At 43.1% G+C, this 27,666-nt stretch overlaps 1 protein-coding gene across 1 annotated transcript; it reads right to left on the bottom strand.

The window, feature by feature from the left end:
* Window positions 1-70: 70 nt before the first annotated feature.
* On the bottom strand, window positions 71-26,926 carry CRACDL (CRACD like). The gene is made up of 10 exons (XM_065658251.1): window positions 26,860-26,926; window positions 25,731-25,896; window positions 22,453-22,588; window positions 21,926-22,090; window positions 21,288-21,356; window positions 17,798-18,028; window positions 13,979-15,638; window positions 2,897-3,096; window positions 1,036-1,171; window positions 71-216 (listed from the first exon to the last, which is right to left on the bottom strand). The coding sequence occupies exons 1-10, from the start codon at window positions 26,924-26,926 to the stop codon at window positions 71-73; spliced, it is 2,976 nt and encodes a 991-aa protein (XP_065514323.1).
* Between the last annotated feature and the right edge of the window lie 740 nt (window positions 26,927-27,666).

The raw sequence follows: 27,666 nt of genomic DNA, 5'->3' as shown, positions 1-27,666 counted from the left end.
TTAGCTGGTCTGTAGAAGTTCAGTTAAGTAGTTGACGTAATTATGAAAGATGCTGTTCATCTGCATCCTTCTATTTTATAATCTGTGGCATATCACTCCAAGCTTGTGATTTCTTTTTGGCCAGTTCAAACCACGATGGCTGATCCGCAGCAGCATTACTGGCTTTCTTAAAGTGGCTTATTTCTTCTTTATCCACCAGTGCTGGTGATGGAGCTACTGTAAATAAAACACATGGACATTTCATACTCACGAGCTGTGCACCTACACACCCTGGCTCTCTCGTTAACAACTTCCCATGCCTTGCCCTACAGTAGAAAATCTTTACATTTCACATGGAAGCTTCTTCTACAACATATTATTGAGACAATAACCATTCCGTGCCCAAAAGAATACAGTTTTTCTCATTAATAATATCTTTTGGTCCCTAAACTTACCAAAACCAACAGGGTGACCTGGATTCCTTGCCATGCCCTGTGTTTAACACTCAGGCCAAATAAGAGAGAGTCTTTTCATTAGCAAGAACATTCATTTGCAAATTCCTCCTTCATCCAGCCCCCAGCTCACAGGAATTTTATTACCTTCCAAACTTCTGCCCTCCTTTCAAATTGGAATTTACCAAATAGATTTAAAGTTATTGTGGAAGGACTGATGGGCAGACAGTTTGTGATCACATTATTCCAGCTTTCTGAGGAAACCACGTTAAAATTGAACACTACTCGAAATAATTTTCCATGCATTTTACATTTTACACTGGGATAGTGCATTTGGAACCCGGTTCTGTGAAGTAGCCTAGTGCTCTCAGTTCATTTCTTTCAACAAGAGTTTTGACTGTTGTGCAATCAAAGTGGTGAAAGGAAGATGCCACCAAACAAAACCCCAGACGTGAGTGCTGAGAAAACAGTTTGCCCCTGCTGATGTGAGGCTGGGGAAGAGATTAGGATCCAGCCTCTACTCCTTTTGCAGCACACTCAAGCAAGATTTCTTCTGACAAGGTTGTGAGATAGCAGCCTACATTTTAAGCATTTTATTTCCTACCAGGAACATAATGTGACAGTGAATTTGTTCTCAGCAGCGGCTCCTTCACTTCAAACTTTATCTCTTTCCTCTGTTCTTCAGAAGGGGTTTTAGGTGCCAAGTGTGAAGGTCTGCTCCATTGCTGCTTCACGGACCCCTAGACACAGAGAGGGATAAAATCCAAGTAAAGCAGAGAGAATGACACCGGTTTGGAAGAGCACAAGCAAAGGGAGTGGATGTGGTGCCTGTCATGGTCTGAAGACCAGCGCGCTTGTCTCACATTGGTCCCACATCTCTCACTTGAGCTGATACCTGTACAGAAAGCTCCAGTGATTTCACGTTAGCATCCACAATACTCAACTTTACAAATAAAAACTATCTCTCTGTATCTCCTATTCATAACGGTATCTATAAGGAGGTAGTTATAGTCTTCAATGCAAAATGTATTCCAAGCCCTTTGCACACTTCTACTAACATATATAGGATTTAGAGACAGCCTTGTTCTCTCATGTTTTCCTTCCACCTCCCACATTTTGTGGATTAGAGCACTGTATTTCTGGAGGGTTGACAGTATAATGGATTTTCCATAAAAAAGAAATTGAACACATCCTCCCATGGATTTTCTTGCCAGTATCACAAACTACCCTGAAGTGACAGTGCCTGGTGCCATGTGGGAGAAGGAGAAAGTGGGAGTAGTACAGTGGCACCAAGCCTCATGCGCAGCAGTCAGGAGCATCTTGGCATGTTCCTCTGTTAGCTGATATAGGGAAACAAAATGCATGGCATGAATTCCAGGGAACATTGCCAGCTAAAATCTGGAGTTTCCTATTCTGACACAAACTGTATTTTGGGATCATTTAAACCCTTGGTGTTTTAAGTACTATGACAATGTTGAACATTATTACAGTTCATAATCTTGCCTAGACATTTTATTAGGTGTTATTTCTTGTTAATGTAACCACTGCTATTTTTCGTCGTCTAGAGATCTCTTATTCCAGGATATAATACAGCTATCTGGGTGTCTAAAAGTACCATGTCTGAAGCAAGAAAGTAGGCCGTTTGCACTGGGAATGCTATACTGCTATAGGACACACATGCTCCCGCATCAGCGGCGGGTTCTTACTGCGCACCAGGCGACACAGGCAGCACTTGCAGGCTGCTGCTTCCCTGAGCCAGCCCAGTACCAGGGAAGCCTTGTCAGTATTCTGGATTAATGCCAAGCGCTTCTGTGAGCACAGCTTTGTCATCTGGGAAGATCCCTTGCTACAGGTTTCACCTTCTTTTGCATGGAATCTTTGGAGAGGCAGCATCAGCGCATATTCCACGGCACCACATGGGCGTCCGAGTTATCCACATACAGAGAACCAGAATTTATATCTTGGCACTGTCTGCAAGTGCAAAAGTTATTTTTATCCCATTTCACTTCTTGAGGCTCTAAAAATTGTTACCTAGGAGCTTCTGGGACCGAGCTGTTCATTCAGTGTTAAATCAGTCAGGAGGTATAGGAGGTTCAATGAAATGCTGTGCTTGGAAAAATAAAGAAAATGTATTCCCTCTGTATTGAGAGAGATCTGAGATGGTACAGTTCAGCACCTTGTTTTGGGTATTGTACCATTAGATCTGGTAAGTGTATATTGGGCACCCAAAAAATTGTATGCACCTCACATAGTTCCAGAACTTCTTGAAGATATAAAATTACTTATCTGAGCAATGAGGGGACTCTGAATCTGTAACACATTTCCAAGAGCAGTGTCTTTGCTACTTACAATGATATTCATTAAGCATCTGTAATCATTATGGCACAACTGGTAATATAACAGTAGATCCAAAGAATACTACAGGAAGGTCACACAAAAGCATCACGAATTTGTACTGTAAGTACCTCTGCTCGTTCCTTCTCTTTATTCTGTTTCTCTGTGTCTGACTTCACATCTGGAGCCACAAGTTTTTCTCTGTCGAGTTCCTGCTCCTGCTGCATGCCCCTCTGCTTTTGCCTCGCAATGGAAACCCAGGCTGGCTCTATGGGACTGTCGGGATCTCTTCCAGGGTCTCCAGCAGCCACGGGGGAAGGCACGCGTCTCTCTGTTGGCAGGTGATTTATGTACATGGTTATTTGAAAGATGTCATTAGCTCACGCTTGCTCAATATGCAGATTGGTCCCAGGACATGTGGCCAGCTTGGGTAAATAGGAATTCTGTTTAGTTTGGTCTCCAGGGAGCAATATTCCTGTGCTCACTGTTTCAACTTACCGTTTTGCTGGTGAAAAACACTTTGCATCTTTGTTCAGCTACAGTCACAGTGTCACTGCTCTCACATGAGGGAGATGCAGAAACCCATTTCCCAGTCTCCCCCTTCTGCCTCCTCCTCCCATCTGCTCTGTGGCCTCTCAGAGATAAGCAGCAGCTGGTTCAAAGCTGGACACAGCTGGACCGCGGTGCTGCAAAGGCAACCCCCTCCCTGCTGCCTCTGCCCTCACCCCCAGCACTTCCCATGTGCCCACCGCGGCAGCCGGAGCCTTCGCCTGGTCCCTGCCCTCCTTCCCCCACGTTGGGAGCAGCCTTCCTTGCATGGCCCCGTGATACCTGTGGGTCCTGTGGGTGACTGAGCACAAGTTTGTGGTGTTTGAACATACAGAAATGCTGCTAAAACCACAGGGTTAATTCGTGGTCTTTTCATGTGAGTTTTACTGTGAGTTATCCCTGCTGATGCTGACCATGCTCTCCGTTGGGGCCGGCCACTCTCACGGTGCTCTACTGGAACTGAGATTTCAGCGAGACAGGAAAATAAAAGCACGTCTAGTGTAAAGGGTCAAAAGTTCTGCCCTGATGTCCTCACAACCGCCACCCAAGGACGAGTGGTACCCAGAGGTACGGGGAAGTGAAATACCCTCTATGCAAGTATTCTGTGAAGGAAAATCCTGCCTGTATGGTGAGCAGAACTATATCAAGAGGAGAGCCTCAGCTCCTCTGTTGGCTCCAGCCCTCAGGTTCTCCACTTCTTCACTGGCTCACAGTGCACTCAAAATTCAGTTTTCCAACCGTGTGGTTTAAAAGACGAACAAGAACAGCACTAACACCCTTAGAGCCATGTTAAAGCCATGTCACGGCCTTAGGGAAAAACAATTTAACTTCTCCCAGCCGTTTCTGGCCACTAACATACCCAAATTTACAGAAGGCTATTCCAGAGCAGAAGCTAAGCTTCTCATCTTCAAATCACATGTGGTCCTGCCCCTAGGAAAAGTTACCTAGGTAGCATCCTTTGCAGGGACCCAGGAGGAGGCAGACCCATCCAGGAAGGATTACTGTCCCAGTGTGCCAGCCCCCCTCGGGGCTCAGCTGCTGTGCTGGCGCAGAGCTGGGCCACCCAGCCACAGAACCCCGTGGAGACAACAGACACATTTCTGGAGGGGTATGGTCTCATTTAGAGGAACGTGGCCCTGATCAGGAAAGCAGGCAAATGTCTCTGAAGGCACATTTGAGAAGCCTCATGAAGGCAGAGGAGATGAAAGGGATGATGCTCTCCCAAGAGCTGGAGTCTGCAAACTCAGGCACATTACGAAAGCCCACAAACTTCCTTTGCTCAGGGACTTTCCCAAGTCATTGTTGTACCTCACCAGAGACAGAGTAGTTATTTGAGCAAGAAAACAGTGTAAAGCCTATGTCAGCTAAAAACCAGAAAAAGAGAAAACACAAGTTTTGCTTTAAGGCCAAAGCAAGATATTTTGCCAGCTGATGCCTGCATTTCCCTTCATGTTCACCTCATGTGATCTTGCAGGGAAACGTCTGAGAGAAACAAGACAGAAAGTCCAGCTGTGCAAACGCAGCACAGTAAAGCAGGGCCCCTGGACACAGGAAGAACTTCCCTCTCTCTTGCACGGAAAGTTACTCCAATTCTCTGCATCCCGCCTACACCCCAACTTTCCATGCCAACAGCTGTTCCTCCCATATTCTTCTCTTCACTAGCTGCCCTGGCTTAATTTTTGTCTCATTTTACAGGATGATCGAGAATAAGACTGGAGAGATCTCAGGATGTCATCTGGTCTATCCTTCAGCTACAAGGCAAGATCAGTTGCAAGATGATTTCCACATAAACTGTTTCCTGACAAATATGTATCTAGCCTGTTCTTAAAACCCTCCAAAGATGTGACAGATTTCAGAGTTTCCCGAGACAACCTGTCCTATGCCTTGGCTCTTCTTTCGCTGCCAGATCTTTTCCTTGTTGGGTAAGTTATATCTTCCTTGCTTTAATTTAATTCCTTAACTTCTTCCCCTGTACACTATGGACACAGGCAAATTACTCATAGCCTCCTTGTGGCAGCCTTTTATGCATTTGAAGACTTAAACCATGTTTTCCCCATTTTAAAAACTTTTCTGATTAGTCTTATTCTCTAGATCGCTCTTGCGTTTGTAGGAATTGTCCTAACTTGGTCCAAATCTTCTTCAAAATATGGTGCACAAAACTGGCACGTAGCACTTGAGATGAAATGGTGCTGGCATCAGGTGATGTGGAAGGACCACCTCACTTCACCTGAGATGGTCTCCTGTACACATCAATCAGTATGATGAGTTTCTTGCAGAATTATGTTATTTCTGTTTTGTCTTTAGTTTGTGAGCTCCAGATCGTGTTACTTCCCCTCTTCCATCCCGCTTTTGTGTCTGTGCATCACGTTATGTTTGCACACATAACAGAACTTTCGACTTGTCTGTAATGAAAATACTATTTTCAAACTACATTTCCACTTTCTCAAGATAATCCTGATTTCTATTACTGTCCTCCAGTGTGCCCACAGGCTTTCCAGCTTGGTAATACTTGCAAATGTAATAAGCACACACTTAGCTCTGTCACCCATGCCCTTAAATACACTGAATAGTGTCACACCTAAGATGGCCACCATCTAATACGACAGTGAATCATTAGCTGGCACTCAGTAGCTTTGCATCAATGCAAGGAATAGCCCCACCAAGACTGTATTTATAGGAATGTCATGATATTCATAGGAATGCCATAATATTCATAGGAATGCCCTATGACACCAGCTATCATTTGATTTGACTGCTCTTGACCAAGCCATGTTGGTTGGAACTTGTATCTACGTTATCTTGTAGACGTTTTGAAATAGCTCAATTATTCCTTTCAGTATTTCATATTAAGACAAGTGGTATATAACCCCTTTTCTCCCTCTCTCTCTTCTCTATCTCAGCTGCCTTTTCAAGAAGTGTGACCTTCTGGAGTGCCCCTTATCTTCCACAATTTGCCAAGATAACCACTATCAGCTCAAGGACTGCTAGCCCATCTTCTCCGAGTATCCAATCTAGCTGAAGATGTCCCTGCTCATTGCAGGGAGGTTGGACCAGATGACCTTTGAAGGTCCCTTCCAACCCAAACTATTCTATGATCCTGTGATCTTAGGACAAATTTCATTAGGACCATCCTCAGTAAACCCACAGTTGAATTGACGTGATGTCTGCTAGTGCACCTGCCACCACATTCTTTCTTGTGCTTGTAGCCCATGCCCTTGAACCCATCTGCATCTTTTTAGGTCATGAGCAATTTGGGCAGGATCTCTTAATGGATTACCCAGTAAAGCTGGGTGCCACGCTTCATCAGTTCCCAAAGCCCCACTGTGATACAGACTGACTGCCAACGCTGAAGGTGATGGTGATGTGTAGTCTTCCTCAGAGGGGAGGATCCCTCACGTAGTACATAAAGTAGCTTTTCACTTTAGTTACCTTCTATCCAAATTAGTTAACCCATTTTCCTAGCATCCTGTAATGAATAACGATCCAACATTTAGGCTCAGTATTATGAAGATGTTTCCTCATTGAAGCCTCCCTGTGCCCTGCTGCACTCATCCTGTAAATCCATCCCATCAAACAGACCCTTCCCCCCATGTACAGGCCTCTTCTCAGCCCAGAGAAGACTGGGCTGCTTCTCTGATGTCCAGCTACAGGCATGCCACCACACACATTCTTTTCCATCACATTTCTACCTTCTTTCACTGTCAGTAATGTCTCAGTGCTCACAAACACCAACATCTTCACCCTGAAGGTCCTTTCCAGTCCACCCACCAGCTTTCCCATGATGTCAGGAGCCAGGCTTCTCCCTTGACACTCCTATTGATGTATGTCTTAGAATCATAGAATCATTTGGGTTGGAAAAGACCTTTAAGATAATTGAGTCCAACCATTAACCTAACACTGTCGAGTCCATCACTAAACCATGTCCCTGAGCACCATATCTCCAAGCCTTTTAAACAACTCCCGGGATGGCAGCTCAGGCACATCCCTGGGCAGCCTGTTCCAATGCCTGACAACCCTTTCTTAGTCTCTCTGATACAAAATCGCCCTTTGTGTTTTGTCCCATTTTCCCTGTCACACCACAAGAGCTTTCTGCAAACACCAACTGAACCGCACATTGCTCTTCCTCTGCTCCCACCACACAATTGATACTGACAAAATGACTGCTATGCCCAGCGTCTATTTACTGCACTACATTTGATGGTCTTATTGCTGCCTGTGCTCCTGTTTCTCTGTCATCCTCATGGATTTAGGATTCATCTTCCTGTTATTTCGATGTGCACTGCCTAGCACAACGGGGTTCCCAGTCACGCAGCAACATGTCTGGAGGCCGCTATTATAAAAATGTTTTTCATAAGGCAGATACTCCTAACGAACGCACCAAGCACTTTGGCTCCTCAGACAATTCTCCCTGATGAGACGCCAGACATCCTAGTCATGCCAATTAGGAGGCAGCCGAATTAGAGCCAAGTATCATCCCATAAGAGATGCTATCAGAATGCCTCTGTGATAGCAGGGAACAAAAGCTCTTTATTTTATATGTATCTGTACGGGCCTGACTTAGGACAGCAGAGTACTATCACCTTCAGAGGATCAAGAGCTTCTGGGAGGGGCTTTCTTGTTTATTTGGGCAATTATGTTCTGCCCTTGTTCCTGTGAAAGTCTTTGCTGCAGAAATCCAGGCAGGCAGGCAAAGCAGGGGACATGCCTTCTCTTCAGCAAAAAAACCATCAGATGCAACCTGTGCAGGATTAGCTACGTCTTCTGTCAGGCAGAATTACTGTAAGGGGTAGAAGAGGTGTATTCACTATTTATTATCTTTCCCATTTCCCAAAGGTTTTACATCCTCCCACCTCCATCTAGAGAAGGCTTCTTGGCAGTATATATGCACCATTTTTCCAGCCATAAGGATGAAAGGTGGTGAAGTAATCCAGGTGAAATAAGCTGGCAGTTTGAGGTGATCTGAGACTGTCCTACGGAGCTCTTGGTACCCTGAGGGGCACGAAAAGGCCAAAAGCTTTCTCGGGAAGCGACTATTCACAAGAGAAGTGCTGCTTGCACATCTTCTTCCTCAGTTCAGTGACTGCCTGATCACCTTGAACAAGCCTTCCCTATCTTATCTCATCCACTCATGAGACAGTCTGCACACTTTTATGGTTCACCATGTGGCAAAGCACAGCATTTAAGAACCAGACAGACAGTGCAACCAAAAGTAGTCAAAAGCACAATCTAATTCCTGCTTCTGCTGTACATGGTGTGCACAACAGCTGGCACAGCAGTTCCCAGCTGGTAAATGCCACTTTTAGGGTGATAACGTAGTACGAAATGCAAGCAGTGGCATCCTGTGTTGACAGCTGTGTGAGTCCGGCAGGCCATAGCCACCACAAATGCCCTGTGTTTCACTTCTCCTCCGATGAAGCAGGGCTAAGCCTCTTGCTTCTGCATTACGCTTGGGAGACTTCCTGAATAAAACTAAATTCTGAATCGTATTCTTCAGTTCTTATTACAACATGTTATTTTAAACAATATGCTATTCAACTTGTTACTGAATAACTTCATTAGCTAATAAAGGATATTGCTGGCAGCGATTTGTATCTTGTTCGCTCACAGTTTTAACCTCGTGATTGCATCTTTCCCTGGTCTCCTTGGAGCTGGCTTGGCCTGAGGCCTTCTGAAAGATGAGTGAGCCCCTTCTTCCCCTCAGGATAAGTCACCGACAAGTGGAAGATACCAGGTCAGAACTCGTCAAGCCGCTCTGTGTGTAATGTCACCCCTTATTAAAACTAACATTTAATGCAAGCTGCTAAGGTCTTTTTCTGCCACTTGCAACCACTCCCAGAGGCTGCTGAAGTCCTCCCTTCTGCTCTTCACCACAGCCACCAAACACACAGACAGTTGCAAGACCAGCTGCTCCATCCGCCTTCTCCATCACTTTTGCAGCTTCCAGACTGGCCACTGAGGACGAGCCCTGAAGCCAATGAACCACAGCCACCTTCTCCATTCCCTCCCGCAGATCAGAATCACTCGAGCTGCTCTCCGCTGGGTCAGACAGCAACAGGGCTGGCTGCCTCAGTGGACCCTAAGGATTCCCCTTAATAATTCCCCTGCTGCAGCCCCATTAAATGCAGGTATCTGTTTCCTTCAGTGCCTCACTCAAGCACTTTTTTTTTTTCCCCTCAGACTAAAGCTCTGATCTTATAGATGAAATTTATTCTGCCTAAATATTGTGGAAATGGATGTGTACACTTCTCATTGATAGTTGGATATTATCCTTTAACTTGTATCACACTGGTTGTGTGAACAATAAGATGAAGATAAAACATTAATCTTTATGTACAAAAGGAGATCTATGATTGACTTGTTATTGTGCATTCATTTATACACACACAGAGAAAGTGAGAGAGAAATACATACCTATTTCTGTCTATTGACAGACAGATATACTCAGTGTATTCAAGTGTATCTGGGGGTGTGTGTGCTGCTTATATGGATAACCACTGCAAAGACATATTTAAACATTACCCTGAGATTTAGGGATTGATTTTTTTTTTAGAGATGGCCTCAGATATTGTACCTGTTTTCTTTAAATCTAGAAGCCTTTGTGCACACAAAATATAGTAGAGACTCTTTATAACATTTAAATCTCATACCTGAAAATGAACATCTTATGCCTGCAAGGACTTCAGAGAGTGGTTGCTCTTTACATACATCTGTGCAGGCAAAAGGTCAGAGGCAGAATATTAGAGCCTTTTGAAAGTCATACCTCTAACAGCAAGCAAAGCTAACTTGCGGATTCCCTGCGTATTTTAAAAGCAAACATACTCAAAACTAATCCAAACAACTTTATACAGGGAGATAACACCCCCTGTATACAACGGTGTCATTGTTTTATAACACTGCTTATGCATGCATATTTAATTCCACACTGTTGTATCTTTGCTCATTTATAAAACACCAGTTATTTTAAGAAGGGCTTTACAAATGCATATGGCATTTAGTATATCCTGGCCTACATATTTCCCTTTGTTTATTAAAGCACTACATGCATTTGTGTCAGTGTACACACCCACTTCTTTAATGCCAGACAAGGCTGTTCTAAAAGATTTGGCTAAGTATTTCTGACACTTCTTTCTTCTCTAAGCTTCTCTGTGAGGTACTTGACTTTTGGTTGGATTTATACCACTGAAGCCAGGAGAGTCTTTTTTTACACCAGAAACTGCTATGTTTGCATCAAAGTCTATTTCACTGCTGGAAAACAGCCATATTGCAAAACAGCCTGACACAAGTGAAAAAGCAACTTCTTTTGGAAAAAAAAACTAAGACAGATTTCTTTTCAGCTGTAGCCAGGACAGCATTAAAGCAACGTCTTTTTTTACATAGAGAGAAACATTTTTCTTGTCATTTCGGAGCCTGTATTTGCCAGACAATACACACCAATTTCATTCGCTGTTGCGTTCACCGTCCCTCCCTGAGCTCCTTTTCTCTGTTAGAGCATGTCTCCCTGCTACAGTTCCTCAGTTACTGATTTTTATAAATTCTAACATGCACATTCACCCAGGTATTGCTTATGGCTTTGCTCCTGTGACAACCTGTTGGCATATGTTAATTGTTTCTGCCCTTTACAGGATTTACAGCAAAATGTATCAGCCCCAAACAACATAGCTTAACCTTTTAATTCTTACAAAGACTTGTGCCTTTGGTTCCAGAAACTTAAAAATTACTCCTCCTGGGGTGACTAATTTCACACAGCCATTGAAGAGCCACCTTGCAGGGTGACAGAGACCTAGCAATCCCTCACTAGTTCCCCAGAAACCTCTGGAGAGCAGGAGCACTGCTTTCACTGGGGTGGTGGGCCACCATCTCTCCCATAGCCTTGGGTACCAGGAGTGCTGAAAAAGCTAAAATTGAACTGAATGAACCAAATTGCTCCTGCTCACCCCACGACACAGCAAATTGACTTTTTTGAGATGAGTGTACATGAGAAGGGAACTGCAACCCCTTACATCACCGTATCACAGCTCGTCTTCTTGTTCAGCACAGGCATTTCCTAACATGCAGTGGGAAGAAACTCCATAAAGTCTCTCCTGATGGTGACCACAGCTCTTCAAAAGGGCCGATGATCTCAAGGGCTAGGAGAGGGCTGGGTGCCAGTATTAAGGGTAGATGGACAAAATAAAGTGGGTGTCCCAGCTGATCAGGTGGCTGGCAAGCCATGCAATCCACAAAGGGCTGTGCTGATCACGCTTGTCAGATTTCTCCTGCTCCCGATTCCCTGGGCTGAGGCACACATTTCAAAGAATGTAAAATGACATTTGGGCAGTGGTATTGCCCCACTAAGTCCTCATTGCGTCCAGTTGCTTTCCTACATCTTAGAGAGGGGCATCGCTTCTGGGGCCACAGCACAAATGCCCTCACCAAGGCTGGTGTGGTGCCAGGGCAACCAGAGGACGTGAGGACACCTTGTTCACCCACAGCCAGCTCAGGTTGATGTAGCAACTTAGCACAAGGAGGTACTTGGTCAGATGTCTAAGCAGAAAGGTCTCCTGAGGGGTAGGAAGGACCCCAGGTCAGTTTGAAGCAGGTTCCTTTGTATTTAGAATTAAACTATTTCTGAGTCTGGCAGGCCCACATATCAGAACCCATTACCAAGCAACTCAAAGCTGGAAATAGGTGGAAAACTGTAGCAGCGTTGCTTAAGGTGGTACAATAAGATCAGTGGGGCATTAGATAAGGAAGAAGACTAATTACCATTGCAGACCAATCTGAACCACTGTGTTAAACAACCCCAGGCCATATAGATTCGGTGTAATACTGTCAGGTGGAGAGGAACATGTCCAAAACAGGGCTCCTTGACCTGCAGCCCCAGGTTCAAATTCCAGGTGTGTGTAACCCTGCCAGTGGGGCCAGGGCACAGCTCTCACCTGCAGACCCTATTTTGCAGAGGACAGTCCTGAGCCTGGAGGCAGGAGTGTCCTTCACCCCAGGGCTGAGGAGCAAAAGGAGAAGCCTGGAGGAGAAACATGTTCTCCGGCTCCATTTCTTCCCCTTTTCCCTCCTCCAGCACTCGCTGTCCCCTGCCCCACTCGCACTGCAGGCACCTGGGGCTCAGCAAGAGGGATGAGAAGACAGGCTGTGTGCAGGACTGCTGGTACCTCCGCTGCTTCCTCCTGTCCTCTGCCAGACCAACCCTACCATGCCAGGTCTCCTCGCTTGTTCCTGGTATGACCTTCCTCAGAATCTCAATCGATCAGAGATTTGGGCGTCACTACAAATAATTAACTACTCCTCAGGGCAGGGCATGGGGGAAGAGGCCTTTAAGGGGGGGCTGGGATTACACAAAGGAGGAGCACCTTGCTCGCGGGGTGCAGGGAGGATCTGGCTGGATGGCTGTGGGAGCCTCGTCTGGCCGTGGAGGCAGTGAATCCTTTATGGCTGCGAGGAGAGCAGGAAGCTGTAAACGTGGCCAGACCCCTGCAAAACCATCTGCGATCCTGCAGCAGGTGACAACTGGAATCAGCTGTCTGGGGCCAGGAGGAGGCTTTTGTCACCCTACAGGACATGCGGCTTGCTGTGTCCTGAGGTCTTTTGGCTTGATGTTTCCCCCGCTCCGAGGCCCAGAGACTGACCCCAGCTGGACAAGAGCAACCACGGAGGGGAGCTCTGCAGCAGCACAAAGAAACCTTTTCATTGACTTGGCCGCAATCTCCTCCTGACATTCTTAACATCAAACTCGTGACCAGACAGACTCAGGGCAGCGAAGAAGTTTCTCCCGCTTATCAGAAGACCCAAGGATTTTTTTTTTTTTCCCTTTTGGCTGCTCTCTGAAGTAAAGAGCAGAGGTCTCCTGCTAGAAATGCTTGAGCGTACTTTGCCTCACTTGTTTACTGTCGTTGCAAAGACCTCAGACAGTGGTGCCACTTCCAGTTCTTTCTGTTCCCTGCCTGTAGCACACAGCATATTAGTCTCCAGAGGACTGATTTTTTTTTTTTAACTCTAACCCAATTATATAATACAGACAACAGGGTGAAATTTAACAATCTGCAGTAGACAGGATCTTATGGTTTCTCCTGGCTTTAAACTCCAGGAAGCTGCGGGGTAGTTATTTTTTGTTTTTAAACAAGAAATGAGTAATGATAAAGATGGATAAATGAATAAGCAAAGCTCACAGGAGACAATAAATAAATGGCGTGTTGAGCATGCCAGGCAGTTACTAGTATTTCTGCCTCAATGCTATAGTGACAAAGAAGGTCTAGAGGTTTGAGTCACTCATCCCATGCAGAGCACTCCACTTAATATGTGCTCTGGGCTTTTAAATTGCCATACAGAAGCTCTGAATGGGGATGCTTAGTGGCCTGATATTTCTGTTTCACAATACTTGCTAATGCACTTTATTTTTTGAGTGTCACTTTGAACATCCTTTAAACAATGCCCTGAAATGCAAAAATCACAGGCAAAAATAACTTATTCTCTCTGCTGCTTCTTCCCTGCTGTCCTTCTGATAATCTTTTCAGCAAAGGAGAATCAGGGGGCAATGTCACTGAAGGCAGAGCCATCAGCTCGCACTCCCCAGTGTCGCTATTGACACGACAGGGCTGCCTCACGCTCTCTCACAGATAAGGTCATTCCTCCTGAGTTAAGACAACTTTATAAGGTAGGGGGAGTCTTACCAGGCAATTTACAAGGATTTGTCTTTTTCTCCAAGTCTCTATCTTCTTTTCTGGATTCAGGAGAGTGAACTGCTTTGTCCTGTTTCTCCTTGTTTGCAGCAGTATTTGGAAGGGTGATGTTTTGCAAGGCTGGCTTTTTAGGCAACGGAGGTTTGCTACTAAGCTGTTCAGAAGACTTAGCTTTGGGTTTGATCTTTTCATTTAAAGAATCACCAATATTTGTATCAGCTGTTTTTTTGATCTGTGCCTTCTCACCTTTCAGAAATGAAGTAAATCCCTCATTTTCTAAATTAATCTCTGCACTGTATCTTTTAATCCCTTTTGATTCTGGTGACGAGTTGTCTCTATATTTCAAGGACAGTGAGGTGGATCTAAGTTTCACTTGAAAAGGACTTTTATCTTCACAGCTTGGCTGGTTCTGAGGTATCACTGAAGAATCGCTTGGCACCGGCACCGCATCGACAGCCGGAGAAACGCAGCCAGCCAAAATTTCTGTAGGTTGGCCTGAGTTCTCAGAGTTGGACTCTGGCAGCCAAGCCTGCTTTTTGTTACTACTTTTTTCCTCCTCCAGATCTGATCCCTTCTGCAAGTCTTCTTTCCACTTCTCATTTCCCAAGGAGACCTTTGCTTTGGACAGGAAGAATCCAGTATTTATTGGGCTTGCCAACTCTGATCTTTCTGGGAAATGTAGGCTTCTGGTCCTTGGTCTCTCCCGTGCAGAGGAGACAGAAAACTTTCTCAAGGCATTGAGTTCATTGGCTGCTTTTTCAGCTTTCTTCTCCGAAAGTTCCTCCTTGTGGACCAGCGACTGACTGTTCTCCTTACCAGAAGCAGCTGCCTGTTGTGCCGTCTTTGTTTTCTCCAGGGAGCAGGAAGCAGATGGTCCCATCCATGTTGAGGAAGCAGGATGTGAAACATGGAATGAGTCCATGGGCTGGAAAGAACCTATGGAAAATTGCTTGCTGGACTCTGACAACAGAGCAACTTCTTTCTTTGTGTCTTTATTACCTGGCATTTCCACAGATATCTGTTCATCCTTCTGTATATTTTTTTCTGACCCTTCCAAGCAAACAATACTATTCTTACTAACTGAAATATCTTCTTCAGATGCTATTTTATTTGCTGAAAACACAGTAGGAGGCTCCTTATTGTCTCGATTTAAAATATTGATTGACACATCGCTCACATCCTCAGCCAACAGAACTGGTGTTTCTGAGGAATGTTCTTGCTTTTGTACTTCTCTGTCTGGACTGGAGTAGGAAGACGTTGCAGAATCTTTGCCTCCTAACAGCAGTGAGGACTCAGACTTCACACACGTTGTTTCCAGTGTTGGTTGGCAGCCCTCTGGTTTATTCTCTGGTAGCGGAACTTCCTGTGAAACAGCAGACTCAGAAGTGGGCTGAGTCATCGCTGGTCTTGAAGCAGGAGGAAAGTCCTCAGGCATTCTGGGCTTCGGCCAGGAAGCCACATCCTGCGCTGCAGCTGTGCCGCATGGCAGTTCTTCATTGCTGGCTTTGAATACAGCACGTGGCAAGCCTGTCTGCCTCTCCTTTTCATCATCCTCTTCTTCTTCTTTTTCTTCTTCTTCTTCTTCTTCTTTTTCTTCTTCTTCTTCTTCTGGGGTACAGCTCAAATCAGTCAGAGATTCAGACTGGGTCCTCTGCAAGAAAGAAATTCAGAAAGCCCCATCACCATGTACAAATTCACTTTTTTTCTTATTTGTCATTACATTTATAAGCGAGATCTTAGAGAGGAAAGCAATACTTGCCTCCAGTGCTGAGCTTGCTGTTTTCTCAACCTACATACTGGATGCTTTTTTATTTAAGCAGATCCTGGAATATGTATTTAACCGATATAAAAGCAATGACTGACACTTCCTCCTGCACTACTAGTGCTTTCATGCCTTTGTAGATGGCAAGTTTATAAAAACAATGGCCATTGGGCTGCCCTTGGCACTTGATTCCCCAGAACATACTGGATATGTTGTGTTGCTCTCAGGCAAAAAGCAGCACTTGAAAGAGAAAAATCTGTCCCTTTGTATTTTGCTATTCCATATTAGCATTAAAAATAAAACAACCCATTCTTCCTAAAGCATGACTCCAAAGAGCGAACGGTACAGAGAAGGAAGATCAAAAACCTAACAAGTCAGTCCAGTTATGACACTTTATGCCAGCTGAGTATCTACCCCATATGGCCGTCCTCTGTCTAATCCCACTGCCACAGAGCATTATAGCTTTGCCTCCTTCATGTAGAAGACTTCTTTTCCTTTCAAGAGTTAGATTATTAGATAAAAGTTTATAAATGCATATGTAGTTATCTGTGAGGTCTTTTGATTAAGCTTCAGGTAAGGACTGGCTAAATACACAGGATTATTTGAAAGCACATTATGAAGCTGCTGAATATGCGCTTTCATATGGTGCCCGTATTAGCTCACTGTTTCACTGTAGTTTCTTGGGTAAATACATATTCTGGATGTAGGCCCTAATTCCGAGAACAAGAAACTTGCACTCTGAAGATACTTTTAGGGTTCTCTTCCAACTTCTCATTTTGAAAGTGCAATTGCAAAGACAGAGCTGCGATGCCACCTGCATTCACAATCCACATACACAGGAACATAAATGCACAAGACATCAGTTAGCAAGAAGCAAGGTGTGCAGGCAGAGCTGGGCAGGAAAATATTAAAAATGGTATTATCAAAAGATGTGAACACCCCTCATGGAAAACCAGGAGGGCTCAGCCATCTGGCAGTTTATGGGCAGACTGGACAAAGCAACTGTATTTCAGTAACAACGTTACAATGGAAGAGGAGGTTTGATCAGTGAGTGATTGCTTTACATGCATTTCCAGATAACTGGCTTCATTGTGGTGCTCTATCGAGCTGAAAGATCACTCACAGATTTTGCAAAATACAGCATGTGAGCAAAGTAATATTTAGAGAGAGAGGAAATAATATTTCTGGTGTTAAGTAAGACAATTTAATGGCTTTAATGTGTTTAAAACATTGAAAGAAACCACAAACAATAAAATGAAAATACTGTAGTAAGAGCTGCAAACTTTAGTTCTAAAAGAGCAGGGAAAGAAGAAAAATTAAGCTATGCCCTTCATAAGATATGACAAAGAATCTGATAAATGGTGTTTTAAAAGGATGGCTTTACAAACAACGTTTTTTAAAATAATATACACTTTTTAATAGTTTTTAATAGAGGGGTTTTTTTTTGTTTTGGTTTGTTTTTTTGTTTTTGTTTTTGTTTTTTTTGTGGAGACTTATTTTAAGTCTCTAGTGCACATAAAGGGTTTACAAGTTTCGGGGCAGGGAGAGAGCTGAATTAAGAACAGACCTAACAAACAGAATTTGGCTCCAATTAATAGGTCACAATTGATTCTTTCTGTACTTTTTGAAAATATTAGCCAAATTATATTTGGGAAGTTAAAACAGCTCCATCAATAGTCCCTCAAAGACTCAAGATTTTACAGGATCTTTCAGACTAGGAAAAATACACAAGTCGATCATAACACTTTAAAAAAAATTTTTTTCAAGTAAGAAATGAAGCCGTCAGCCCCAACTTCTGCATCACAAACAAGATACTAAATTGTATTGCATGATAAATTTAAGAAGAAATTGTTACAGAAACTCACAATATTTAATCTGTTCCTAGTGTCTACTCCAGCTATGTAGCCTCATCAAATAACAGCTGTTAAAACCCAATTAAATATTCAGGCCACAATCTGACTTTTCTTATACCTGAGTTTGAAATATAAAGTCCAGTGAGAATTTTCTGGTTTGGTGTCAAAGGTGACACTGCTTATTTTCAAAAGTACCTGGGAAAATCTTCTCATTTTGCTGGATCTCTGATTCCGGGGTTTTATTAAAAGCTTGTGTTTAGCAGCAGAATTGTCCAAGCAAGAGGAAAGCTCAGGTGGAGCGTCAAAATCAGCTGCAGGCGAGATGGTACTGTCAGATATCTGGGGAGTTCCAGTTTTAGCACTTTCATGCCTGGGGAACAGCTGACCGTCTGTAGAGCGAGATCTAGAAGAAGGACCCGATGTAACCTGAAAAAAAAATGAATCCCCGGATAGAGAATTAAAAAAAAAAAAAAAAAAAAGAAAACAAAGACATGGTAATAACAATTCTACAAAGAAGGGGCTAAGGTTGCTTCTTTTTCTTTTTGACATCTCTTTAAAATACATTGCATTTCCTAATGCTGCACATGGAGTATCAGTGTTAGCAATTCTGTGTTTTTAGCTGCTTGAATATCATGGTATACTGTCCAGTGGAAAGGACCAAGTCACCTTTAACCAGAAGATCTAAAGCACACAAATACACAGCCACCAGGTTTTAGAAGACAGATTTATGAAGAGTATTCAGTTTTGCAATGTAAAGGGCCAGTTCCCTTTCTGCATCTGTCCTCCAGCATCTGTGTCTGGGCTCCCACCCATAGATATGCTGGGCTGGAGCATCTCTACTCTAGCTTACTATCCTTCATCAGATCCCTTACAACTCTACAACACCCTCCTCAAGACAAAAGAATCAAATGTCAATGGTGTTGACACTTAAATCACCTTGTGTTTTTTCCTCATGTATTCATATCTGTAAAATAACTAGGAAGTTTAGCCGAAACGTAACATTTCATTTATAGACTATTCTGGGGAAGGAAACCATGGGCAATTCCTACTAGAGGCCAACACCCCATCCAGAAACAACTCCTGAATGCTCCAAGGGGTGCAGCACTTTCACAAAGCTGGAATTCAGCCTACCTGTGCACTTCACCAAAACCTACCCCAGTCTCAGGGCTGATGCAAAAAGAAGACTGAAAAATTTATGAAAAATGACTCTAAAAAGGGTTCTTCCTTTATCTCAGATTCAGTTTCTGCAAATAGGCAAAATCATATTTCCAAACCATCTGTCATGGTATTAACACGACCTCTGACAACTTGTGACCACTCCCTTCGCAGGCTTGAAATTCCAGTTCATTTCGTTAGAGGAGCTTTCCTCCTTTGCATGCTTTCTTCTGAGGGCTTCCTTCTTCTTTCTTCTTTCCTCTTTCTTCTTTCTTCTTTACTTCTTTCTATTTTCTCTGGAAGCAGTATTTTACTGAGGGGGTTGGAGGGGAGAAGGGGAGAGCAGGAGAGTGTTCATTTTATTCAAGGAGGGAAAAAGCATCAGTGTTTTTTGCAAGTGGAGTTCTGCATTATGCACTGCAGCCAAAAGATACTACGTAGTGTGGCAAGGGCATGCTACGGCTTCCTCAACAGCCAGGGGAGAACTCCCATTGATTTTAGCGGAGGCTGGATCCACAGCTTCCGATCATCCTTTCTATTAAAAAAAAAGGCAAAATAGCTCAGCTGTGCTGAATAATGGATGCTCTCATTAATTTTCACTCTATAATACCTACAGCCTAGTACTCAAACATGACTAATGTACAACAAACGATATGTGGCTGCATTATACATTAGTATCTAACAGTGAATACATTGACATTTCAGCTCCATGATGAAGACGCAGCACATGTTCTCTTTCAAGGCACGTCATTATTTGCCTGCCTTTCTTCTGGCTTCTGCTTTTCCTCGAGAGCTTTCCATGTCTCTCGTTGGCAGTGCTCAGTGTTGGCCATTACACTGGAAAATCAAGAATCTGGTTTGTTACTTAAATTTCAGCAGCCCAAGTGAATGCCAGCTTGGAGCCGGCTGTAGAAGTTGCCTGTCCCATGACGCCTGGCTCTGATGAAGCCTGCTGGAGAAGGGGACAGATGGCAGACCCCTTTCTCCAAATCTCACATGCACATGGCTCAGTCGTCCTTCAGCTGGTTGTGCTGGGTGGCACAAGGTGGGGGATCATGAGGGAACCGCATCCCCAAAGCCCAGATGGGACAGTTGTGATCCTTTTCTCCCTTCTTCAACCCAGGAAAGCTTCCAAGACACAGCAAGGTGCCACTGCTGCCCGAAACCTCAGGGCTGTGTTGTGCAAAACTCCTTAGCCCCGTGAGCTGGTCTCCTCTGACTTCTAGAAGCAGGGCTGATCTCTCCGAAATGATGGGTAGCAGATCCTGCAGTTCAGGAGGAAAGCCTTCGGATGGGGGTACTTTCTGGCTGTGCTCTGAAACTGGACTGGGATGAAGAGAGCTCTGAGCTCAGTGATGGGGCATGTGGAAAAAGCTGAGCAACTGCAGAGTCACCACCGTGTCTCAGGAGTCAGCGAGTGAGTCAGAGTGATGTTAATGGAACAACAGGGAAACATAAATCCTCCTGTAGCAAACGTGCACCTGGACTGGACAAATTCACAGCGAGCCAATATCAGTTTTCCAAAAATACCTTTTTCACGTGTTCTGTTGGTTTGCTTTCAAAATATTAAAATTTCACTCCATATAAGCAGTTTTTCAAACAGCTCCATGTGGAATCTAACAAGTGTGGCCAGAAATCTCTGCTGAGCCCGCTAAGCCCTGCTGCAGCTGCCCTTGAAATACATTTTGCATAATTAACCAGGAATAGTCAGCTCAGGACACGCTTCTCCATTTCCTTTCTGCAATTCTCCTCCACCTCCCCTTCTATTTCTAGAAAACGCTTTTCCCTTTACCCGCTATGTTGTTTCCACCATGACTCCAGCTACAGACAACTACAAGGGACTCTTCAGAGCCTTTCCAAACCGCCCTTTAATCAGCCAGAAGGGCTGGCTGCTGATTGAAGAAAGCCACCTATTTGCCTGTACTCATGCTCTGAAAACATCACTTCAGCAAAATTCACAGCTCGCGGCCAGAATCTGACTGAAAGCTGGACCTCTGACTCCTGAGCAGCAGTGTCAGACACTGTCACCAGGCAAACGCTTTCTGTATCGGTGTGAGGTATCCTTGTACTTAAAGCAAGGGTCTGGGCAGATTTCAGAGGATCTAGATTTTGTTCACAGCTCCTCAACAGGCTTCCTCCCATACCCTATGCGTGGAACCCAAGCAGCCTTTCCTGCAATTTCCTATGTTTGAAAAAAGGGATGCTGTTTCAATGTCTAAGTCTGGTTGGTCACGCTTGGAGATTAAATCATGTCTGTGAAGTTTGCTAAAGGATATGAGCTGTTCTAGAAGAGTTTAATTTTTATCGACGGGAGATTACTTGGCGTCAGAATTATGTTGATAAATAATCGTAACTTTTATATTAGATGGACAAGCATTAAAAACCACAGCAAACAGACAGGCATGCAATTACACACACACAAGGTTGTTTTTTGCAGCAGACAGGCAACAAAATAATATTTGTATCTTATATTAAAAAACCCCTTAATATATGTAATTGCTTGGCCCTTAATACATTTGGCAGAAGTTACCTGTTCTTCTTCTTCACTGCCTGTTCCAGCTAAACTCAAAGAGCTAAGGTGCTTGTGAGAGTCAGAGAACTGTGGGATGGAATGAGGAAGAGATTCAGTAAGAGATGACAAACGAGGTGGATATACTTGCAGAAACCATCTACACAAAGTGCACACAGGAACTGACAATGTAAGTTGTTTTTCTCTATAGTCTTAAGGATTAGCAAGGACACTGCAAACAAAGTGTAAGACATGCAGATAAAGAATGAAATAATGTATCACAAAACTATAATTTAAAAAGAAAAAACAGTTTCAAATTATTTTATGTTTCTTTTTCTGATGACAGTCTAGAAAAACATTAAAGAAGAGAGCTCTCTTGTCAGCACATTCAAGGGAGAACCCAGCATCCCCATGCATGCGCACAAACACATCCTCTCCTTCCTAGTTCTGCATTTTCTGGCATGATATTTATATTTTAACAGGAACAGAGATTCTAAGTAGCTGTTTACACAGAGAGATAGCATTTTCCTGTTTTGAGTAAGGTAATTCAGGCATAAAGTAGTGATACATATAGCAAACCAAATAATTTATTCTGCCTTCCACGCATAGGTAAAACAAGTCATTAAACATTGATTTTTGTCAACACCAGAACTACTCACTCTTGTTGTCGTGCCTGAATTTAGGTTTTCACGGAGCAAAGACATTTCTGGAGGGCTCCTGGGTAATCCATCATCCTCAGAACTGGTCCCAGCATCCTCTGTTCGCTTTGCATGAAGTCCAAATGTAGGCGGGGGTCTCAATTTCATGGTAGGCTGGAGTTTCAGCTGCAGCATGGCATAAAATACATTAGCATGTGATAGTGATGGAGGTTTCCCCAGCACATTTTTTTAGCTCAGGTCAATGAGTTACCTTTATTTTAACTTCACAATTAAATGATCCAGAGCACAGGACATCTCATTTGAGGCATTCTCTTAGGGAGCCAAACAACCTATCCATTTTTCAACTATCATTTAAGTAAAGCAAGACATAATAGTGCTGTCTAATTAACAGATGTGACATTTAATGTAAGCTGCAGACAGATATTACTTACTAATCAAATGTTCAACCACAAATATTATCCCAAAAACTCAAGCCTGGTAAGCCATTCCACTTCTTGCATTTGAAAAAGTTATGTTGTGTAAATTACCTGTAAAGCTCTAATCCGATCAGAAACGTTTTCTTGAGAAAACACTCTTACTGGCCTTGCAGGCTCTTGCCCAGTCTCAGGGATGAAAATGCTATCATGTGACAAAGCTCTGCTTCCCATAATGCCTTTATGTCTCCTAGAATAATACAACAAATGAGTGAAGGCAGACAGACTTTTTGCCAGTCCTATTACTCTAAACTCAGGTGATTTGCTGAACATGGAACGGGAGACGGGTGTGCAGCACACATCACACACCAGAGTCCAGACTTCACCAGGAACTAAATACAGTCATTCAGGCTAATCTAGGGAACACCTTTAAAAACCAAACAAAAAGTTGCAAATGCTGTTATCTGTCATGTTAACAAACTGAATCAAGGTTAAGGACAGTTTAACCCCAGCAACTGAGTTATATGGTATGGAAAAGCTGCTGCCCCTTGGCTGGCAGCCAGCGGCTGGGTGGTGTGACACGGCCACAGGCGAGCCCAGGTGCAAAGTGAAGGGAATTCACATAAATGAGGCCGTACCCGAGATGGACTGACTTCTTGCTAACGTAAGAACGGGTCTTGCAAATGACTGACCAACACCATAGGAAGAATAAGTAGCTTTTACTATATAAGTGTGGTACAGCGTTTAATGTATCTCTGCAATGCAGGTCATTAAGAAAAATATTCCAGGCAATATAGTTTTCATATAGAATCATTTGCATAAAACTTTACCAGATGCTTATAAGGTCCTGTGCTCTATACCAAGATCCCCGGGATTTACCCTTATGAGCCTGAAGGACACATTTTTTAATGGACATCCTTTGTGGGCTGGTGAGAGGAAGCAGGAGATGCTTTGTGGGTAGCTTCTCTCGTATTCTGTTTCCTGCTTTTGATGCATGTGGTACCGTAACTTCTTTTGCAAATGTTACATGTGGGGCACGAACAACTTGTTTCCTCGTGGCAATGGTACAGGAGACCCACGGACAGCCAGCTTGCTGCTAGGAGGTCTCTTGTGCCCATTTTCCTCAGCTATGCTCATAGCCTGAGTAGGGACCAAAAATACGTGCACATGGCATTTCTTCTAGAACTCCCTTCTTTTAATTTTTTTTAAGTAAGACAGCTATGAAATGGCAAACCAGAATACAGAACTGTTTGGGTTCATGTAACTATGAAGTTAATTGAACAGACACTCTACAGAAGAAAGAAAGAAAGAAAGAAGAGAACTGTGTATTTTTGGATCTTAGATACTGTCATAAGGACATTCGGCAACATAAACAAACATGGCAGAAAATAACATTTTCCTTGTAATGGCTGCTATAAATATGTTTGATAAAACAATAACAGGAAAAAGTTGATTTGTATTCCTGCTGCAGAAGGAAGGAAAGCCTGCTGCTTCTGCTTAATGCATTACAGACATTAGAAGAACAATTTATCTAAGTGAAAACGTGATCTCTGCAATGCTTCCAGAGTCAGACAGATCAATAGCAATTTGCAAAATAAGTGCCAGGCAGGGCTGTGATGGCTGCTCAATGCACCGACATATTACAAAGACTGCAGCGGCAGCCAGATAAGCAGCATTGTTCCACGTGCACATTTATGCCAGCATGCTACCTTTGCTTTCTCTTTCTAGCAGACACGCACCTTCCGGATGCGTAGTGGAGGTACCTTGGATGTCTCCTCAGATTATGAGTGCTCGAATTGATTTTCCTTCCATTCCAGGAATTTCCTGGTCTTTGTCTGTCTAAGCAAATACTAAGGAACAATAAGGTATCGACCCTGCAAGTAACAGCATAGGAACGTGGCAAAACCAGCCAAAGATCGTACCCACTCGGACATGACCTTGTTGAGTCGGGCATGAGGGGGAGAAAATCTGAGCATCCATGTCTTAAAAATATGTTGTCAAACAACAACACTATAGCTCACTGTAAGACCTGGTGCTGCCAGCCAGGAACTCCTGGGGCTTCAAGCTGGACTATTACTGGTGCGAATGCCACAGAAGAGCAAAAAAAAAAAAAAAAAAGTTAATAATTTATTTTGGTTGTTTGGCGCTGCCTGGTGGCCGTGTTGTATAATGTCATATTAACTGGCTGGGATGGTTTCCCTCTCCCATCCCTGGGCACAGCAACATCTCTTGCCTGAGGACCAGGAGGCTTGTCAGTGCAAGGACTTGCTTTTTAGGCAGCCAAGGGGCTCCTCCGTCCACCTCTCCATCCAGGAACACATTCGATCTTTAGACTGGGTTTCTCATGGTTACCTTTCAGGAGTGGGGAACATTTTGGCAATGCCTGAATGAAGACAGAATTTTCAGAGGCAAACAGATACACAGGCCTGGTCTAACTACAGACATTAAACCACAGGTATCTACATTGGAGCTGGTGACCCCTGGCTCCCGTTTACATTCAGTGCGGGGAAATAGAATTGTAGAACGTCCTGAGTTGGAAGGGACCCACAAGGATCATCGAGTCCCAACTCCTGTCCCTGCCTATAACAACCCCGAAATTCACAAAATGTGTCTGAGGGCATTGTCCAGTCTCTTCTTGAACACTGTCAGGCTTGGGGCCGTGACACCTCCCTGGGGAGCCTGTTCCAGTGTCCACCACCCTCTGGGGGAAGAACCTTTTCCTCATGTCCAACCTGAACCTCCTCTGGCACTTCTAGAGCCTGGTTCACCTGAATAACCTCAGAGATCTACGCAAGAATGGTACAAGCTCTCTTAGTAATGTTGACTTCTCTCTGCTGATTATAAAAGGCAGCTGGTGACTAACTCAGATGCAGACATTCGTCCTTTGGTCAGATGAATCCCATGTACACAGAGGAAATAAAGGCTTCGCAGCCCCTGGTTGCTGCTGATTTCAGTTCCAGCCATCCCCTTATCCCTTCCTTGCTTTCAAAACCTGAGGTAAATGGCTAGGCTTCTACATTTCTTTAGCAATCCTTAGGAGTTGCATCTTAGGGGTATAAGACAATCCTGGTAAGATACAAGCTGAGTACCTAATTCGTTTTTAAAGATGGGAATTCTTTTGGGATTTGGGAATTCATTCTTTTGAAACAGTAACCTAAGGCTCATTTATGATTAAATGAAAGCTTTTTTAGTTATTATTTCTTGTTGCGCTCCATCCAATTCCCTTGCGATTTCTCTTGCATCAGCCATTTTAATTTGTACTTTCCTGAAAAAGGCAACTGTTTGAGAATGCAGCATTCTGAACAAGAGAAGGAGGCAATCTGCGGTGTATTTCACCTACAAACACTGTAGCAGTTCTGTATTTGTTAGCCAGCTAGAGTCCAAAGACTTACTCAAGTTCATCTTCAGAATCATAATTAACGTGCATGTCATGAGAGGCTGCGACGTCACTTGTTGACTGGAATAACTTCAGATCACTGCTCCCAGAAGACGACGTCTCTTTCCTTTTCTTTTTACCAAAAAACTTTTTGAAAGATTTGAACTTTGATTTTTTCTTTCCTAAGTGAAGAGACGTAAAGAAGATGCAATCAGCAGCATGTGCAAGTTTTTGGAACAATAATCATTCCTTTATAATTTCTGCATAGGTGGATTTTTTTCATGGAAAATGCAAAAAAAGTCCGCTCTTGCATTAATGTTTTTCAAGACTATACTGATAGCATGAAATTACTATTATCTTGGAGAATGGATTGCAACATTTATGACACACAAGAAATAATTTACAGTGGAGAATCTTTCTGAATAGAATTTCTACTTGCCTCTTGAGAAAATTAGACTGTGAAGAAAAACTGAGGTATTAACAGCCTGGGATACAGTTAGAACAAATTACAACTTGGAAACCCACTGCCTTTGTTCAGCAAGCTAAATAATGATGACAAGGACAATGTTACCAAAACCAATTTAAATGTAGAAAAGGCTTACACAGGTGGAATGTGCAGTGTCAGGAGGCTAATGCTTTTAAAAAGTCAGTTTTATAACACAACCCAGAATATTTTGAATGCTAATTACAAAACTCAATGGATCACAAAGTACTAAACTAGAAATCAAGCAATTATCTTGAAAAGCAATGCTAGTCTGCTCGCTGAGGAAAGACCTTAATTAGGACCAGTTGCAAGCTCTGTGAAGGGAGCTACTTAAAACTAAATCAGAGTTTTGCACAAGACATCCCAACAACTTGTGCCTGTCCCATATAAGCTGGCACAACGGCACTGAGGCATTCCTGCCGGCACTTCACTTATTGTCAGATCTTGTTGGGTAAAAAAGTTAACTTGGTCACAAGATGCTACAAAAATCATACTTCAAGTCTCTGAAAATGTCAAAAATGTAACAGCTCTTGGAGACAGGAGGAGAGAAAGGGAGAATGCGTTCTCTAAATAAACAGATTCACTTCTATGATAGAGCTAAGCCATTGAAGCTCAAGGAGTCACAGCACTTTTCATTCACTGGGGAAGGCAGCAATTCTACCTGAATTGTCCTCTCCATCTCCTTCAGTCTCTCGCATCTTAGGGTCCATTATCCTTGAGGAACTCATGTGACAGCCACTAAAGAAGGTAGAAAAAGTGTCACTCAAATCAACAAAATAACAGTACTTCACTATATATGTGTATACACAGATACAGGCAAGTTACTAAAATATAAAAATGTGAAATAATATATTACGTATAGGCTTTTATATATAAACACATAGGCAATATATGTCTAAATACATATATCTATATATAAATATACATACAATATAAAAATATCCTATAGGATGAACCTTATTAGGCTAAGGTATAATAAATTCCATAGAATATTTCCACTTTCATAAGACAATAGTACAATTTGTTTTAGCTAACCACCTAGCCTCTCTTGACTGAAAACTGAGTTTGGTGAGATTCTCAAATGCTTCTAAAAGCACGCATTGAAGGAGGTGGGCTTCTTTCACTCTCCCTCTCTGGGCCTATGCAGGACCACAGAGAAAATGTTCTTGTGATAATTACAGCATTTGGGTAACATGTACAATTAATGTTAGTGAAGAACCGCACGTATTTTTCCTTTATATCTAAATTGAAGTATTCTACAGATTCTAGTTTTTCTTCATTTTTTAAGGAACTTGTGAAATGGTAACGACTCTTTTTACTCCTTTGGTTGTACAGACAGCAGAAAAAGACAAGTAAAAATAAACCCATCTATTTTCTTCTTTTCTTTTCTCTTCTTTGCTTTTTGGAAGCAAAACATCGTTTTGCTTATTAAGGTTCCTAAATTAAACATATATTTCCAAAATTGTGC

Source organism: Caloenas nicobarica, chromosome 1 (genome assembly GCF_036013445.1).
Source record: "Caloenas nicobarica isolate bCalNic1 chromosome 1, bCalNic1.hap1, whole genome shotgun sequence".
NCBI classification, from domain to species: Eukaryota; Metazoa; Chordata; class Aves; order Columbiformes; family Columbidae; genus Caloenas; species Caloenas nicobarica.
The sequence above is the reverse complement of the archived record's forward strand: the minus strand, read 5'-3'. Positions and strand labels throughout refer to the sequence as shown.